The sequence below is a fragment of the Chlorocebus sabaeus genome, chromosome 12 (genome assembly GCF_047675955.1).
Source record: "Chlorocebus sabaeus isolate Y175 chromosome 12, mChlSab1.0.hap1, whole genome shotgun sequence".
Taxonomy (NCBI): domain Eukaryota; kingdom Metazoa; phylum Chordata; class Mammalia; order Primates; family Cercopithecidae; genus Chlorocebus; species Chlorocebus sabaeus.
The window spans coordinates 56077851-56094653 of NC_132915.1; the positions used below are offsets into that span (position 1 = coordinate 56077851).

Consider the following 16803-nt stretch of genomic DNA (forward strand, 5'->3'; position numbering starts at 1 on the left):
GCTGCGGCGCACGGCCGCTAGTGGGTAGGCCTGAGAGCCGAGGAAAACTGCGCGTGGGCCTCAGAAAGAAGTTATAGGGCACACGCGAGTCGGGCGACCGCCCCCTTTCCGCGCCGGCGGAGGTGAGAAACCCCGGGTCCCATCTCTTCCTCCCTCCCTCCCATGTCTGTTCTCTTGCCTTGGAGATGCTGATCCGCTCCAAACAAAACAAATTCTAACTCTGGGTCTTAGCTGTTACTGTCGGGCCAGGCATGTACCAATTCTAGTCGGGCGAAGGGTGAGAACAGACCTCCTCCAACAGCCCAACCCGCCCCCCTACTACCCCACTCCCCGCAGGAGACCCGCCAAGCACAGAGCGGAGGGAAGGACCACGATGGGCTAAAGGATTTTAGTCAAAGAAATAGATTTCTACCTGTTACAGTGGAAGGGATTTATTTCTGTCTGTTGATCACAGTGCGGGCAGTTAGCAACTTTCCACTTTTTCACGTGTGAGAACGGTTGACTTAGGGAGGATAATGACAGAATAATAATTAGATGCCAGATGTTTTAAATTTAATACTTATCTTCACAACAGCTCTGCAAGGTAGAGCTTATTGTCACCCTTCTGTTTTACAGAAGATGAAATCCTGAGGTGCTAAGTAAGGTGGCAAGATTATGCAGCTGCTAACTTTGTCAGCACTAGTTTGTATCGCTAATTTTTCTGGATCGAAAGGCCAGGCTGCCTCTCTGATTGTGTGAATAACTGGAAATTGTGTGACTCTTTGATTGAATAACCCCGGAGTTAGTGGTATATTTGTTGCTAATGCCCCCCTCTTAATCCGACTGGTAATAATATAATGGTAAGCTTGTTTTTTGTTTTTTTGTTTTGTTTTGTTTTGTTTTGCGACAGTAAAGCGGTGGAAAAGAAAATTGGGTGAAATTTCTGTATGTTGTACATTTTCTCAAAGTTAACAGGAAACCTACAGTAATATCTTTTCCACTGGAAAGAGATGTTTATTGTACTCGTTTACTTGTGGAAAAACCATTTTGATCATACACCCTGTCTTTCTTTTCAGTCATTTCATGAAATTACTTTTTCCATTTGAAATTCTTTTGCTTTCTACATAGAGTTCAAAATGGCAAGGAATTAGAATCAGGGAGCTAGTGGGGTCAGGAAGATTGGTGTGAACATATTCAAATGAGAGATCTGACTGGAAATTTCAGATAAACAATTGAAAACTCAAAATTGGTGCCCAGTTGAAAAAGGGCAGAACTGTAGACATTGGTTAGTGAGCCAGGCACATAGTTGGAGTTACAAAGATGCATGATTGTAGAAAGAATAGAAGCAATCCAAGGACTGATTATGAATAATGCTAAGAAAAGTCAGAAAAGTAGTACTGGACATACAGTGTAGAAACAGAGAAATCATTTTAGTCCAACACACGCTTTGTTTGCTTTTTAACAATTTAGTAAATTTTTGTAATTGGCAATACCTTTATGTAGGAGGAAATTTAAAAGGTACAAAAGAGAACAACGTTTTTGCTTGTCACTGAGACAGATGTTGGGGATATAAAGATGATTAAGATTCAGCTCTTGCCATAAAGGGCAAGAAATACTTAAGCGGATCATTTCAAGTGGTGTGATAGCTTCTGGAATTAAGAAATACACAGGATGCATGGTAGCACATAGAACAGGTCTATACACTGAATTTGAAGAAGACGAAGATTCCAAGACCAGTTATGGACTGGTCATGGAAGGATTCCCTGAGAAAGTAACAGGCAAAATGTGTGTTAGGCAAGGGGACCACTTAAGAGGCTGGTATAATAGTCCACTTGAGTCAGTAATGCCCTGAATTGGCCAGTGCTGTAGGAATAGAGAGTAAAGTACCTGTTAAACACTTATTAACAAAATCAGTAGAACTAAACAAAACAAACTCAGTAGAACTATGTGATCAGCCATGGGAAGTGAGGGAGAGGGAGATATCAGGGACTAAGTTTCTGACTTCTGTGACTAGGAGGTGATACCAAGAGGAAGGACAGATTTTGCAGAGCTGATAATGAGTTTGGATTATGTATGTTTATTTTGAAATATTTAGACGTCTAAGTGGAGATACTATTATTTGGATATAAACACCACAAACTGAGTGCTAAAATAAGGGCTGGACATATGAAATTGTGTGGAATCAGTTATTAATTGTTAAAACCCTGAGTGTGGATAAGTGGGCCAAGGAGAGTTTAGAGAGAGAGAAGAAAAAGATGGTGGATGGTATCTTAGAAGATGCTCTATATAAGCATTTCTGTCTCAAGGAGACAGAAAGAAGAACCAGAAGAGAGGGAAGTGTCATGGAGATGTTTCATATAAATGTGGATACCAGTAAAGTAGGATGACATTTACATCACTGGCAGTATTGGCAATGGTCATTTGAATCAAACAGTAGCAATCCAGGAGATAGTGGAAACAAAGCAGTAGAAAATGGTGGATATAAGCTATTCTTTTTTTTTTTTTTTTTTTGAGACGGAGTCTTGCTCTGTTGCCCAGGCTGGAGTACAGTGGCTCGATCTCGGCTGACTGCAAGCTCCGCCTCCCAGGTTCACACCATTCTCCTGCCTCAGCCTCCCGATTAGCTGGGACTACAGGTGCTTGCCACCATACCCGGCTAATTTTTTGTATTTTTTAGTAGAGATGATGTTTCACCGTGTTAGCCAGGATGGTCTCGATCTCCTGACTTCATGATCCACCAGCCTCAGCTTCCCAAAGAGCTAGGATTACAGGCGTGAGCCACTGCGCCTGGCCGGATATAAACTATTCATAAGAATTTGGCTGCATAAGGGAAGGATATATGGGACAGTTAGATAGAGGTGGTTGCAGGGTCAAGAAATAAGTCTTTGAAGGTAGAAAAGAATTGAACATGGTAACAGACTGAAGGAAAGGAGAAAGTTTAAAGATATTGGTAGCAGTGAGCGTAATGCCACAAAGAAGGTAGGATCAAGGGTAAATCAGAGTAGAGATTGATCTTGAATGACAGAAGGAATGGCTGTTGAGATAGGAGGGCAGAATGGATGTAGAGAAGTTTATGTGCCCCAAAGGTGATGGAGTTCAAGTTGTAATTTTCTTAAATGAGTCATCTGCTAAGAGTGGCAGGAACAGAGATCGAAAAGTAGTTAAGGATGAGAATTATCAAGTAGAGAAGTATCTTAACAAGGCTAAACACTTTCTGAAATGAGGGTCCAACTAAGATTTGTGACTATCACTTTGCAGTACCCCAGTCTGTACAGTTGTATGATTTCCACCAGCAATGTTCAGCACTTCAGGTTGGATGTGGAGAAGGGTTTCTGATTTTGCCAGATGGGTGGAGAAGAGTTCCAGGATACAAATTATTTGATGGTGCTCATGAGACACTAATTTCATGAGAGAAGGAGGAGAGTTCTTAACCACCCTTGTCAGGGTATCACTAGTGACTTCTTGGATGGGGACTCCATTGGATATTTCAGTTTTCATCTTACTTGAATTTCCAACTGTAAATGGCATGGCTTGTTCCTGCCTTCTCTTGGCATCTCTGACATACACTCCTGGTTTTTTTCTTTGCTTTCTGGGCCTTAATTTTCATTCTCTCATACTAGATTTTCCTCTTCTGTGTGATCTGTATGTATTGATGTTCCTCAGGACAATCTTGGGCACTATTCTCTTTTTCTCCATATTCTCTCTCTAGATAAGTATCTTCATAACTATTTTATATGACCTACAATAGGACATACATTTTTATATTGTAGCCTAGTAAACACATATGTGTAAATCTATGTAAATATAGCTGAAACAAAAATTTACTGAAACAATGTTTACCCTTCGTATGTTCAGTGAACTCTTTTTGTTTAAATTTTATTTCACATTTTAGTATCTTGGTCATAACCTGCAAAATTGTTTTCAGAACTCACTAATGGATGTGACCAACAATTTGAAAACTACTACTCTAAATTATGAGACAATTTTAAATAATATTATATTCTGATGAATAAAGGAGAGGGCTGATAAACTGGGAGAAAATGAGTGAATTAAGGAAATGGTTTAAAGGCAGGTGTAGCAGGAATGAAGATGAGAAAAGGGTAGAAGGAGAGAAGACCTAAGAATAGAGTATTTCAATTAAGATGTTTGAGATGAAGCAATTCCAGATGATGACAAGCTCCATGTATTGCCGTGGCTATGAATGACTGAAATGGAGTTAAGATCATTGCTAAAGTTGAGATCAGGGAACTGTGAAGCTGCAATGTTAGGTATTGGATCTAGTATCCAAATGGAAGTCATCCAGGCTGATGGTGAGATTGGAATAGAGAAGCTGTGAACTAGGTACAAAAGACTTTAGTAAAGAAAGAGGAGAGATTAGGAAGTCACTAATTACCAGCAACCAGGAAAGATCAAGGCAATATTGTTGCATTCATTGATCCTCAGAGGAAGTGAATCTTGTTTATTTTAAAAAAAATTTTTTTTTTTTCAGGGATGGAGTCTCGCTCTGTCACCCAGGCTGGAGTGCAGTAGTGCAATCTCAGCTCACTGCAAACTCCATCTTCTGGGTTCACACCATTCTCCTGCCTCAGCCTCCCGAGTAGCTGGGACTACAGGCACCCACCACTACGCCCAGCTAATTTTTTGTATTTTTAGTAGAGACAGGGTTTCACTGTGTTAGCCAGGGTGGTCTTGATCTCTTGACCTCGTGATCCACCTTCCTCGGCCTCCCAAAGTGCTGGGATTACAGGTGTGAGCCACTGCGCCTGGCCTCTTGTTTATTTTTTTAAAGGTATGGAAGAATATTTTGAAAGTGACATTCAGAAGCAAGAAAAGTGCCACCTCCTTTGCTTTAAAAGAGGACAGGAAGCTGAACCAAATGGACTACTGAAAGTGTTACTCTCAGTGGAATCCAAGATTCTGTTAAAGTTAAGAAAATAGAAAGTATTTGTAACAAGATTCAGAATATAAGAGAGTTAATTGTGGACCAGAAAATGCAGAGAAAAGATTAAGAGCAAAGAAAGATGTTGGCTGTGACAGGAGAGAAAACTTACCAGAGTATAGGATGAGAATACTAAAGAAATAGATAATTACAGGGGCTTGCATTTTGGTAAGATAATAGAAAGATGAGGAAGGAATGTTGCAAGAAATAATCTCATAGTTCTAAATGGAGCACAATGTCAAATTTGAGCAAAGTTAACCTTGTAGTGGTACACAGAATGGCAGCTTGCAAGAACAATTGTGAATTAAATGTAAGTGTATGATGGGTCATTATTGTCTTGCTAGAGAAGACATCAAAGGATTGAACTGTTTATTGCTTCCAAACAGTGATTAAAGTAAAGAAACAATGGCCAGCAATCACAAATCTTCAGCAGCTCGCCCTGTTTCAAGAGGTGGAGTTGGATTAACAGGAAGGCCTCCTTCTGGGATACGACCCCTATCAGGAAATATTCGAGTGGCAACTGCAGTAAGTTTGAAACAAATCTATTTACTTTGGGAGGCCAAGGTGGGAGGACCACTTGAGTCCAGGAGACTGGGGCTTCAGTGAACTAAGATCATGCCACTGCACCCCAGTTGGTGAGTTTTTGACTTTCCACCCCAAAAAATCTGTTGAATGCTTGTGCATATATTGTGGTAGAAGTTGGAAATCCCCTTTGTAATAAGAGATTCTACTTTGTTGTTTCTTTATTTCATAAGCATATTATCAAACATGTTTGGGTTTTTTTTTGGAAAGCATCTGGAAATGTAAATGTGGAAGAATGTTTGAAAGACGCTCTGGGAAGAAGATGCCTGCTCCTGCAGATACTCAATTTAAAGCTGCAATAATTTTAGTTGAATAGTGTATTGGGGCCAGAATAAAATGAAATGAATAGACCAGAAATAGAATCAAGCATATAAGAATTTAGTTAATGATTAATGTGGTATTTCAGATTAGTTGGCAAAACATGGAGTATTCAATAGAACATTTCAATAATTATTAAACCATTTGTTTGAAAGTATTTTTAATCCTCTCTTATACCTTTTGTCAGGATTTTACATAGTTTAGAAACTTGGTATTTCAAAAATGAAACCATAAATGTAGTAGAGGAAAATGCTGGCAAGTATTTTGTATACACTTGATATGGACTAGGCTTTTCTAAAAATGACAGAAATAACAAGTACTGAAAAGGAAAGCATTTTTATTATATATCTGAATTTATGAAAAATAAAACACCATAAAAATTAAAAGAGAAATGACACCTGGTAAAAACATTTATAATATGTATACCATATATAGGATCAGAATCTCAAAAAGTAAACTTTACTTTTTTTTGAGACAAGAGTCTTGCTCTGTCGCCCAGGCTGGAGTGCAGTGGCATGATCTTGGCTCACTTTAAGTTCTACCTCCTGGGTTCACGCCATCCTCCTGCCTCAGCCTCCCAGGTAACTGGGACTATGGGCACCTGCCACCACGCCTGGCTAATTTTTTGTATTTTTAGTAGAGACAGTGTTTCACCGTGTTAGTCAGGATGGTCTCGATCTTCTAATCTTGTGATCCTTCCACCTTGGCCTCTCAAAGTGCTAGGATTACAGGCGTGAGCCACCGTGCCCAACCAACTCTGCTAATTTTTAAGTGCTCTTTCTGTATTAAGACTACAAGCCTTATGTCCAATCAAAATTTCATGACATTTCTTTTGAGGCTGGGGTAATATTATAAAACTATTATAAAACTCATCTAGAATAATACAAAAATAAGAAAAAGTACAATACTCTAACGTAAAATATATGATAGACAATGAGTGAAACAATATTCTGATTGCCACAGTACCTGGAAATAAACTCTAGTGAATGTTAAAGAACTTAATATAGGAGAGTGTGTCATAAATAGTGAATCAATAAGAGAAACAGCATATGAGGAAAAGTTAGATGAAGTTTATGGGTTGATATTCTAAGCAGGATATCCTGTAAAGATAATTATTACATTTTCATTATCATTATAATGTAAAAATTGGGAAATAGGCAACGGCCTGATGTTGGTGGAGGGAAGCAGGCCTAGGCTGGGTGAGGAGGCAAGGTTCTGAGGGGACAGGCTGACAAGGAGGACCAGAGGCCCCCGGGGGAGCACGGAAGGAGAAGATCTGCCTGTGGGTTTCCATTGCCCAGCTCCTGCCCACACTCCCACCTGGTGCCCTGACCAGAGTCAGCATGCCTTTTGAGCAGAGGAGTCAACACTACAAGCCTGAAGAACGCCTTGAAGCCCGAGAAGAGGCCCTGGGCCTGGTGGGTGCGCAGGCTCCTGCTACTGAGGAGCAGGAGACTCCCTCCTCCTCTTCTACTGTAGTAGAAGTCACCCGGGGGGAGGTGCCTGCTGCTGAGTCACTGGGTCCTCCCCAGAGTCCTCAGGAGCCTCCACCCTTCCCACTACCATCAGCTACACTCTCTGGAGCCAATCTGATGAGGACTGCAGCAACCAAGAAGAGGAGGGGCCGAGCGCCTTTCCTGACCTGGAGTCCAGCTTCCAAGCAGCACTCAGTAGGAAAGTGGCTGAGTTGGTTCATTTTCTGCTCCTTAAGTATCGAGCCAGGGAGCCAGTCACAAAGGCAGAAATGCTGGAGAGTGTCATGAGAAATTGCCAGTACTTCTTTCCTTGATCTTCAGCAAAGCCTCTGATTCCTTGCAGCTGGTCTTTGGCATCGAGCTGATGGAAGTGGACCCAATTGGCCACTTGTACATCTTTGTCACCTGCCTGGGCCTCTCCTACGATGGCCTGCTGGGTGACAATCAGATCATGCCCAAGACAGGCCTCCTGATAATCCTCCTGGCCATCGCAAAAGAGGGTGACTGCGCCCCTGAGGAGAAAATCTGGGAGGAGCTGAGTGTGTTGGAGGTGTTTGAGGGGAGGGAGCACAGTATCTTCGCGGATTCCAGGAAGCTGCTAACCCAAGATTTTGTGCAAGAAAACTACCTGGAGTACTGGCAGGTGCCCGGCAGTGATCCTGCATGCTACGAGTTCCTGTGGGGTCCAAGGGCCCTTGTTGAAACCAGCTATGTGAAAGTCCTGTACCATATGCTAAAGATCAGTGGAGGACCTCACTTTTCCTACTCACCCCTGCATGAATGGGCTTTGAGAGACGGGGAAGAGTGAGTCCGAGCACGCGTTGCGCCAGGGCCAGTGGGAGGGGGTCTGGGCCAATGCACCTTCCAGGGCCCCATCCATTAGCTTCCACTGCCTTGTGTGACATGAGGCCCATTCTTCACTCTTTGAAGAGAGCAGTCAGCATTCTCAGTTTTGGGTTTCTGTTGTATTGGATGACTTGGAGATTTATCTTTGTTTCCTATTGGAATTGTTCAAATGTTCCTTTTAACAGATGGTTGAATGAACTTCAGCATCCAAGTTTGTGAATGGCAGTAGTCACACATAGTGTGTTTATATAGTTTAGGAGTAAAAGTCTTGTTTTTTATTCAGATTGGGAAATCCATTCCATTTTGTTAATTGTGACTTAATTACAGCAGTGGGAAAAGTATTTGCTTAAAATTGTGAGCAAATTAGCAATAACACACATGAAATAAAGAACTCAAGACATTAAAAGATAGTTAATTCTTGCCTTATACCTCAGTCTATTCTGTAAAATCAAACAGATATGCATACCTGAATTTCCTTGGCTTCTTTGAGAATGCAAGAGAAATTAAATCTGAATAAATAATTAAAAAAAAAATTGGGAAACAACCTAAAAGACCCTACAACAGGTGAATCTTAAACAAATAATGATATGTATATCCCTATAATAGGCTATTAGATAGTCATTACAAACTACTTTCAAGATATTTCAAAAAATAATATACTTTAACGAAAGTTTAAAAGCAGTGTTGTATCAATTTAACATAGAAACATACATTTATACATACATAGAAATGAAATGAAAATAAATGAATAGACAGAAATGTCCACAAATTTATCTGATGTTCACACAGGTAATTTCACCTAACTGAGAACTTGCAGAGGGCCAATAGTCAAGCTCCTACAGTAGGCTAACTGCAAACTACAGATAATGATGGGTCCTATGGTTAACTCATAAGAAAAGCAGCATTTTTGAAGGGAATGATTTTGTTAAAGTCAGATTTTCCTAAAGTTTTCAGATTTTTTTCTAGAGTTTCAGGTAATAATATTAGGACATCGTCATCAACTTAGACCGACATAATTTTTCTAAAATCTTCATACATAGGATAGTAAGGGTATCTTTTTCTTTTATTCCAGTAAAAATTGATAATTAAATATTTATAAAAAGAATCTGACATTTATTGGCCAGCTACTATTTGCCAGGCACTTTATTTGTTTATTTGTAAAATTTTTAAAATTTGTATATATTTATGCAGATGTCTTACATGCATATATTGTGTAATGGTGAAGTGTGGGCTTTTAGTGTACCCATCACCTGAATAGTGAACACTGTACCAAATAGGTAATTTAGCAACACTCACCTTCCTCCCACCCATCTTTTGTAATCTTCAGAGTCTATTGTCTCACTCTGTATGTCCATATGTACCCATTGTTTAACTCCCACTTGTAAGTGACAACATGCGGTATTTGACTTTCTCTTTCTGGGTTGTTTCACTTAGGATCATGGCCTCTGGTTCCGTCCATATTGTTGCAAAAGACATGATTTCATTCTTTATTATGGCCGAGTAGTGTTTCATAGTATGTGTGTATATATATATATGTGTGTATATGTGTATATATGTGTGTGTGTGTATGTGTGTGTGTGCGACCACAGTTTCTTTACATAACCCTCCATCTCCGTTGATGGACACTTAGGTTTTTTTTCATATATTTGCTGTTGTGGAAAAGTTGTGTGATAAACATAGGAATGCAGGTATCTTTTTGAAATAGTGATTTCTTTCCTTTTGCAGTGGGATTGCTGGATCATATGATAGATCTATTTTTACTTTTTGAAGAACTTCATACTGTTCTCCATAGTGGTTATACTAACTTACATTCCCACCAACACTGTACAAAGGGTCTCTTTTCTCTATATATTTGTCAGCATTTGCTATTGCCTTTCTTTTGGAAAAAAGTCATTTTAACTGGGGTGAGATGATATCTCATTGTAGTTTTGATTTGTATTTCTCTGATGATCAGTGATGTTGAGCACCTTTTCATATACCTGTTTGACATTTGTGTATCTTCTTTTGAGAAGTTGTCTATTCAGACGTTTTGCCCATTTTTTAATTGTATTATTAGATTTTTTGCTAGTGAGTTGAGTTCCTTATATATTCTGTTTATTGATTTCTTGTCAGATGGATAGTTTTCATATATTTTCTCCTATTCTGTTGGTTGTCCCTTCACTTTGTTGATTGTTTCCTTTGCTGTGCAGGTGTTTTTTAACTTGATGTGATTCTATTTGTTTATTTTTGCTTTGGTTTCCTTTGCTTGTGTGATATTACTCAAAAAAACCTTTTCTTAGACCAATGTTCTGGATAATTTCCCCCATGTTTTCTTTTAGTAGTTTCATAGTTTGAGGTTTTAATTTAAGTCTTTAATCCATTTTGATTTGATTCTTATATATGGTGAGAGATATGGTTCTAGTTTCATTCTTTTGCCTATGGAGATCCTGTTCTCCCGTACCATTTATTGAAGAAATTGGCATTTCCTCAGTGTATGTTCCTTGCATCTTTGTCAAAAATGTGTTCCGGTAGGTATATGAATTTATTTCTGAGTTCTCTATTCTGTTTTTATGCCAGTATGCTTTTTTTTTTTTTTTTTTTAATTCAGAATGGTTTTGGCTGTCCTAGATCTTTTATGATTCTATATAAATTTTAGACTTTTTTTGTTTGTTTGTTTGTTTCTGAGACAGAGTCTTCCTCTGTCATCGAGGCTCAAGTGCAGTGGTGCAGTCTCGGCTCACTGCAAGCTCCGCCTTCCGGGTTCAAGCCATTCTCCTGCCTCAGCCTCCGGAGTAACTGGGACTACAGGCGCCCACCATCACGCCTGGCTAATTTTTTTTTTATTTTTAGTAGAGACGGGGTTTCACCATGTTAGCCAGAATGGTCTTGATTTCCTGACCTCGTAATCTACCCGCCTTGGCCTCCCAAAGTGCTGGGATATCAGGCATGAGCCACCGCGCCTGGCCTTTTTTTTTTCTTTCTATTTTTGAGAAGAATGTCATTGATATTTTTACAAGGATTGCATTGAATTTGTAGATTAATTTGGATATTCTGGATATTTTGACAATATTGATTCTTCCATTCCATGAACATGGAATATCTTTCTATTTTTTGGTGTTCTTTTCAGTTCCTTGCATCAGTGTTTTATAGTTTTCATTGTAGAGATCTTTCACTTCTTGGGTTAATTCCTATGTGTTTTATTTTATTTGTAGCTATTGTAAATGGGACTACTTTCTTGATTTTTTTTTCATATTGTTCACTGTTAGTATATAGAAATGCTGTTGATTTTTGTATCCTGCAATTTTTCTGAATTTTACTGAATTTACTATTTTTCAGTTCAAATAGTTTTTTTGGTGGAGTCTTCAGATTTTTCCAAATATAAGATCATATCATCTGCACACAGAGTTAATTTGACTTCTTCCTTTCCAGTTTGGATGCCCTTTATTTTTTTTTATTGTCTGATTGCTCTAGCCAATAATTCCAGTACTATGTTGAATAACAGTGGTGAAAGTGGGCATCCTTGTTGTATTCTAGATCTTAGAGGAAAGGCTTTCAGTTTTTCCTCATTCCATAGGATATTAACTGTGGATCTGTCATATATAGCTTTTGTTGTATTTAGATATGTTCCTTGTATACCTGTTTTTTTGAGGATTTTTATCATCAGGAGATGTTAAATGTCATCAAATACTTTTACAATATCAATGGAAGGTTTTTGTCCTTCAGTCCGAGGTTATGATCTATCACATTGATTGATTTGCATATATTGAACTATCTTTACATACCTGGGGTAAATACCAGTTGGTCACGACAAATGATCTTTTTAATGTGTTGTTTAATTCAGTTTGCTGGTACTTTGTTGAGGATTTTTGCATTACTGTTCATCAGGGATATTGGCCTCTAGTTTTCTTTTTTCTTCATATGTCTTGTCTGTTTTTTTTTTTTAATCAGGGTAGTACTGGTCTCGTAGAATGAGTTTGAAAGTATTTTCTCATCTTCTATTTTTCAGAATAGTTTTAGTAGGATTGGTATTAGTCCTTTTTTAAATGTTTGGTGGAACTCAGCAGTGAAGCCATCAGGTCCTGAGCTTTTCTTTGCTGGGAGACTTTTTAAAAATTGTTTTGAGACAGAATTTCACTGTCGCCCAAGCTGGAGCACAGTGATGTGATCTCTGCTCACTGCAACCTCCGCCTCCTGGGTTCAAGCTATTCTCCCGCCTCAGCCTCCTGAGTAGCTGGGATTACAGGCGTGCGCCACCACACCCAGCTAATTTTTGTATTTTTAGTAGAGACGGGGTTTCACCATGTTGGTCAGGCTGGTCTTGAACTCCTGACCTCGTGATCCACCCACCTTGGACTCCCAAAGTGCTGGGATTACAGGCGTGAGCCACCATACCCAGCCGGGAGACTTTTTATTATGGCTTGGATCTCATTATTTGTTATTGGTCTGTTCAGGTTTTGGATTTCTTTATGGTTCAGTCTCTGTTGGTTGTATGTGTTTAGTCATTTGTTCATTTCTTCCAGATTTTCCAACTTATTGGCATATAGTTGCTCATAGTGGCCTCTAATGATTCTTTGAGTTTCTGTGTTATCAAATGTAGTGTCTTTTTTTTTTTTTCATTTCTGATTATATTTATTTGAGTCTTCCCTCTTTTTTTCATTAGTTAGCCTGGCTAAGAGTTTGTTGATTTTGTTTATCTTTTCAAAACACTGACTTTGTGTTTCGTTGATCTTTTATATTTTTTTGTTTCAGTTTCATTTATTTCTACTGTGATCTTTATTAATTTCTGATATGAATTTTATGTTTGGTTTGCTCATGCTTATCTGATTTTTTAATATGCATTATTAGGTGGTTTATTTTAAGTTTTTCTACTTTTTTAATGTAGGCACTTAAAGGCATAAACTTTCCTCTTAGTACTGCTTTTACCATATCACATAAGATTTGGATATGTTGTATTTCCATTGTAATTTGTTTCAAGAGTTTAAACAAATTTCCTTTTTAATCTCTTTGACCCACTGGTCATTCAGGAACATATTTCTATTTGTTGGTATAGTTTTCAAAATTCCTCTTGTTATCAATTTGTAGTTTTATTCCATTATGGTCAGAGAAGATACATATATATTTAGGATTGTTGTATCTCTTGCTGAATTGGTTCCTTTATCATTATATAATGATCTTCTTTTTTTGATTTGAAGTCTTTTTAATCTTATGTATGTATAGCTACTCCTGCTTGCTTTTGATAGTGTGAAATACCTTTTCCCACTCTTTTATTTTTAGCCTATGTGTGTCTTTTAGGACTAGATATGTTTCTCATAGGCAGGATATAGTTGGATTATGTTGTTGTTGTTGCTATTTTAAAATCTTCTGCTAATATGTATCTTTTAATTGAATAATTCAGTTCATTTACATTATATTCACAGTTAATAATGATATATGAAGCTTTCTTCCTGTTATTTTGTTAGTTGTTTTTAAGTTGTATAAATTATTTGTTTCTTTTTCTCTGTCTTTTTATCTTTATGTTTTGATGAAATTCTTTCATGTTGGCATTTGATTATTTTGTCCTCCTCCTTTGTGATTGTTTTATAAGAACTGTGAGTTTAATATTTTTATGTGTTTTTGTGATACTGTATATCCATCTTTAATTTTTATGTTGAAGACCCCTTTGAGCATTTACTGTAGGACTGGCCTAGTGGTGACACATTCCCTCAGTGTTTGCTTGTCTTGCAAATACTTTATTTCTCCTTCATTTATGAATCTTATTCTTTCAGGATATAAAATTTGTGGTTGACAGTTTTTTTGTTTTGTTTTTTTTGTTTTTTTTCTTAGTACTTCGAAAATGACATCCGATTCTCTTTTTTATTTTTCATTTTTAAAATTTCCACTGAAAGGTCTGCTTTTATTCTGATAGGATTGTCTTTATAGGTGACTAGATACTTTTACTAATTTTAAAATTCTTTCCTTCACATTGACTTTAGACATTCTAACAATATGCCTCTCTGTTTTTTGGTTTAAGATAGTTCTAACTTGGTGGGGCGTGCTTACTGTCAATTTTCCTCCAAAGGTTAACTTTTTACTTTCTTCAACCTGTACTGCTCTAGCTGCATTTGACTGGATGCATTGAGGCCATCCACAGGTAACTGGGTCTAAAACTTTTGACAGGAAGGCCATGGGCTGCCGGTTGCCTCTGTGCTCTTGGGTAAGCACTCCTAAAGCTAACCCATTATTCACGTTAACAAAAAGGTGAAATGGCTTTTCTAGGGAAGGCAGGGCTAGAACAGGGGCAATTATGAGCATCTCTTTCAGCTCTTTAATCTGATGGATTTTAGCAGAAGTCCACAAGAGACAGTCAGGCTTCCACTGGGTGAGTTTTTCATATAAAAGTTTACTTTTTAGTGAGTATGAGTCAATCTATAAATGGCAATATCCAATTAATCCTAAAAATTTTTTAGTTCTTGCTTAGTTTGAGGCAGGGTTAAGGACACAATTCACTCAACCCATTTCGGCCCTATTTTTGCTTACCTGCACTTATTAGTTGGCTTAAATATTTAACTGCATGTTGAAGCTTCACTTTTGAGACCCGTAATCCCTTAAACTGTTGGTGGTTAAGAATATGTGTAGAGAAGTCACTCACTTTTTTTTATATCTTCACCAGATATGAGACTATCATCCACATACTGAAGCAGGCATATTTGCTTTGGGACAACAACTTTTCCAATACTCGTTCTAGAATTTGACCAAAGAGGTTAGGGGAGTCTGTAAACCCTTGGAGTAAGACTGTCCATCGATATTGTTGTTTTTGCCCTGAATGGGGATCTTCTCACTCAGAAGCAAATATGTCTCGGCTATCCTCAGCCAAGGGGCATGCCCAGAAAGCATCCTTCAAATCTATTACTCACTGATGATCATAAGGAATTTGGCTGAGAACGGTGTAAGGGTTGGGGACAATGGGTTGAGTGGTCTGGACTATCTGGTTAATAGCTCTGAGGTCTTGTACCAATCAGTTTGACCCGTCTGATTTCTTGACAGGCAGGATTGGGGTATTATAGGGAGACGTACAGGGTTTAAGGAGTCCATCTTGAATGAGACTCTCAATTACAGGCTTTAACCCTATCCTGCCTTCGAAGGGAGTGGCGTATTGCTTTCTCCTACTATTTCCCCAGGAGTTTTTAGTTTGATGTGTATTGGGGGAACTCGAAGTTTTTCTTGATTCCCTTCTCTTGACCAGATATCAGGATGAATGTATTTTTCATCCATGGTGGTGAGTAGATTTAATGAGGTGAGGAATCCCTTAGGGCCAACTTGAAGGCCTATGCCTAATTTTAGCATTAAGTCTTTTTCTAATAGATTAGTTACCACCGCAGGGATCAACAAAAATTGAATATGAGTTAATCGATCTTGATATTTGGCTTTTGTATTTTCTAAGATTTTGGCCTTAAATCCTTCTCCTTTTACCCAAGAGACTTAAAGTTCTTCTGAAAAGCCAGCAAGATTAGATGGAGTGAGACAAACAGAGGAGTGAGACACTCTGGAATCGATTAAAAAGGTGATAAGTTCACATTTAGGTCCCACCTCTAAATTTATCAAGAGCTCCTGGTGGGACTCAAAGTAAAAGAGACAGAGCCCCTGACTCCCCTACTCTTCCTTGAAAGTCTTCTTTCAAGACTTTCAAGGTGGAAAGACTTCTTTTTCCCTTTTTAATTTAGGACATTTTCTCTTGAAGTGGCCTATTCTTCCACATTTGTAACATGTATCTTGTCCTTCCTCCCTTTCAATTCTGGGATTCTTTGACTTTGCTCCCCGACACTCTTTAGAGGGCCTAGGAAATGAAGGCCCATGTCCTCTAATTGGAGGCTTGGTTCCTTTGCACAGGAGTTTGGACCTTTTATAGTTCTTGGCCCCCTGGAAGCCTTGTTTAGAAGTGTATGGGTTTGGAGCCACCTGTTGAAAGGTGGATAGCATAAGTTTTGCTCTTTGTTTTTGCTTTTCTTTGTCTCTCCTTACATACACTTTTTGAGCTTTCCTAAGAAGTTTACTTAGCGGTCAGTCTTCCCAATTTTCTAATTTTTGTAACTTTTTTGAAATATCTGGTCAATTCTTGGTGACAAAATGGAGCTTAAACATTCCCTGCCCAAGGGGATCTTCCAAATTTAGGCCTGTATACTGTTTCGTTTGCTCCTTTAGCCTGTCTAAGGATTTTATAGGCCCCTCATCTTTTTTTTGTTGTTGTATATCAAATGCTTTAGAGAGGTTTTGAGTTCGGAGTATTGATTCCCCAATTCCTTTTATTTTCATTTCCCTAGATCTTGCATGTTTTCCTGGTGAGCTGCATTATTATTGTCCCACCTGAGGTCTTGGGTGGGAAATTTTTGGTCCGCAGTAGGGACATTTTGACCAGGAGAGTGTTCACATTTCCAAATTGCCTTAGCAGCCCTACAGTTATGCTTCTTTTCTCCTCCAAAAAGAGGATGCCTCGGATGGACATTAACTTAACCCAGGTGTATAACTGAGGTCCTAAGAATTGATCAACTTGATCAGCCACCCCATAAAGGTCATCCAACAGCAACTGAAGCTCTTTTTTCAAACTTCGCACCTCTGAACTAGTCAAGGGAATATTTACAAATCCAATGGCTCCCCCTCCTTGTGGCACCTCTTTTAAGGGGAAGAGAGTCAGGGCTGACTCCTTAGGTC

The 16803-nt window shown here is 38.6% G+C and overlaps 1 protein-coding gene and 1 pseudogene across 5 annotated transcripts in view; both read left to right on the forward strand.

Annotated features, from left to right (window-relative positions):
* The window catches only part of IFT74 (intraflagellar transport 74), a 119248-nt gene continuing 102445 nt past the window's right edge, over positions 1-16803 (forward strand). For 2 of the 5 annotated variants that reach the window (XR_012094820.1, XM_073021691.1), the window contains exons 1-2: positions 1-122; positions 5305-5443. Coding sequence is in view for 3 of the 5 variants with exons in the window: in XM_073021691.1 (XP_072877792.1) it covers positions 5324-5443 (120 nt within the window). In the remaining 2 variants the exon portion in view is untranslated. Of the gene's footprint in view, positions 123-642; positions 840-5304; positions 5444-16803 lie in introns of those variants that run through there. The other 3 variants (XM_073021693.1, XM_073021692.1, XM_073021694.1) reach the window with 3 other exon arrangements.
* On the forward strand, positions 5624-8556 carry LOC140713074 (melanoma-associated antigen 3-like; annotated as a pseudogene).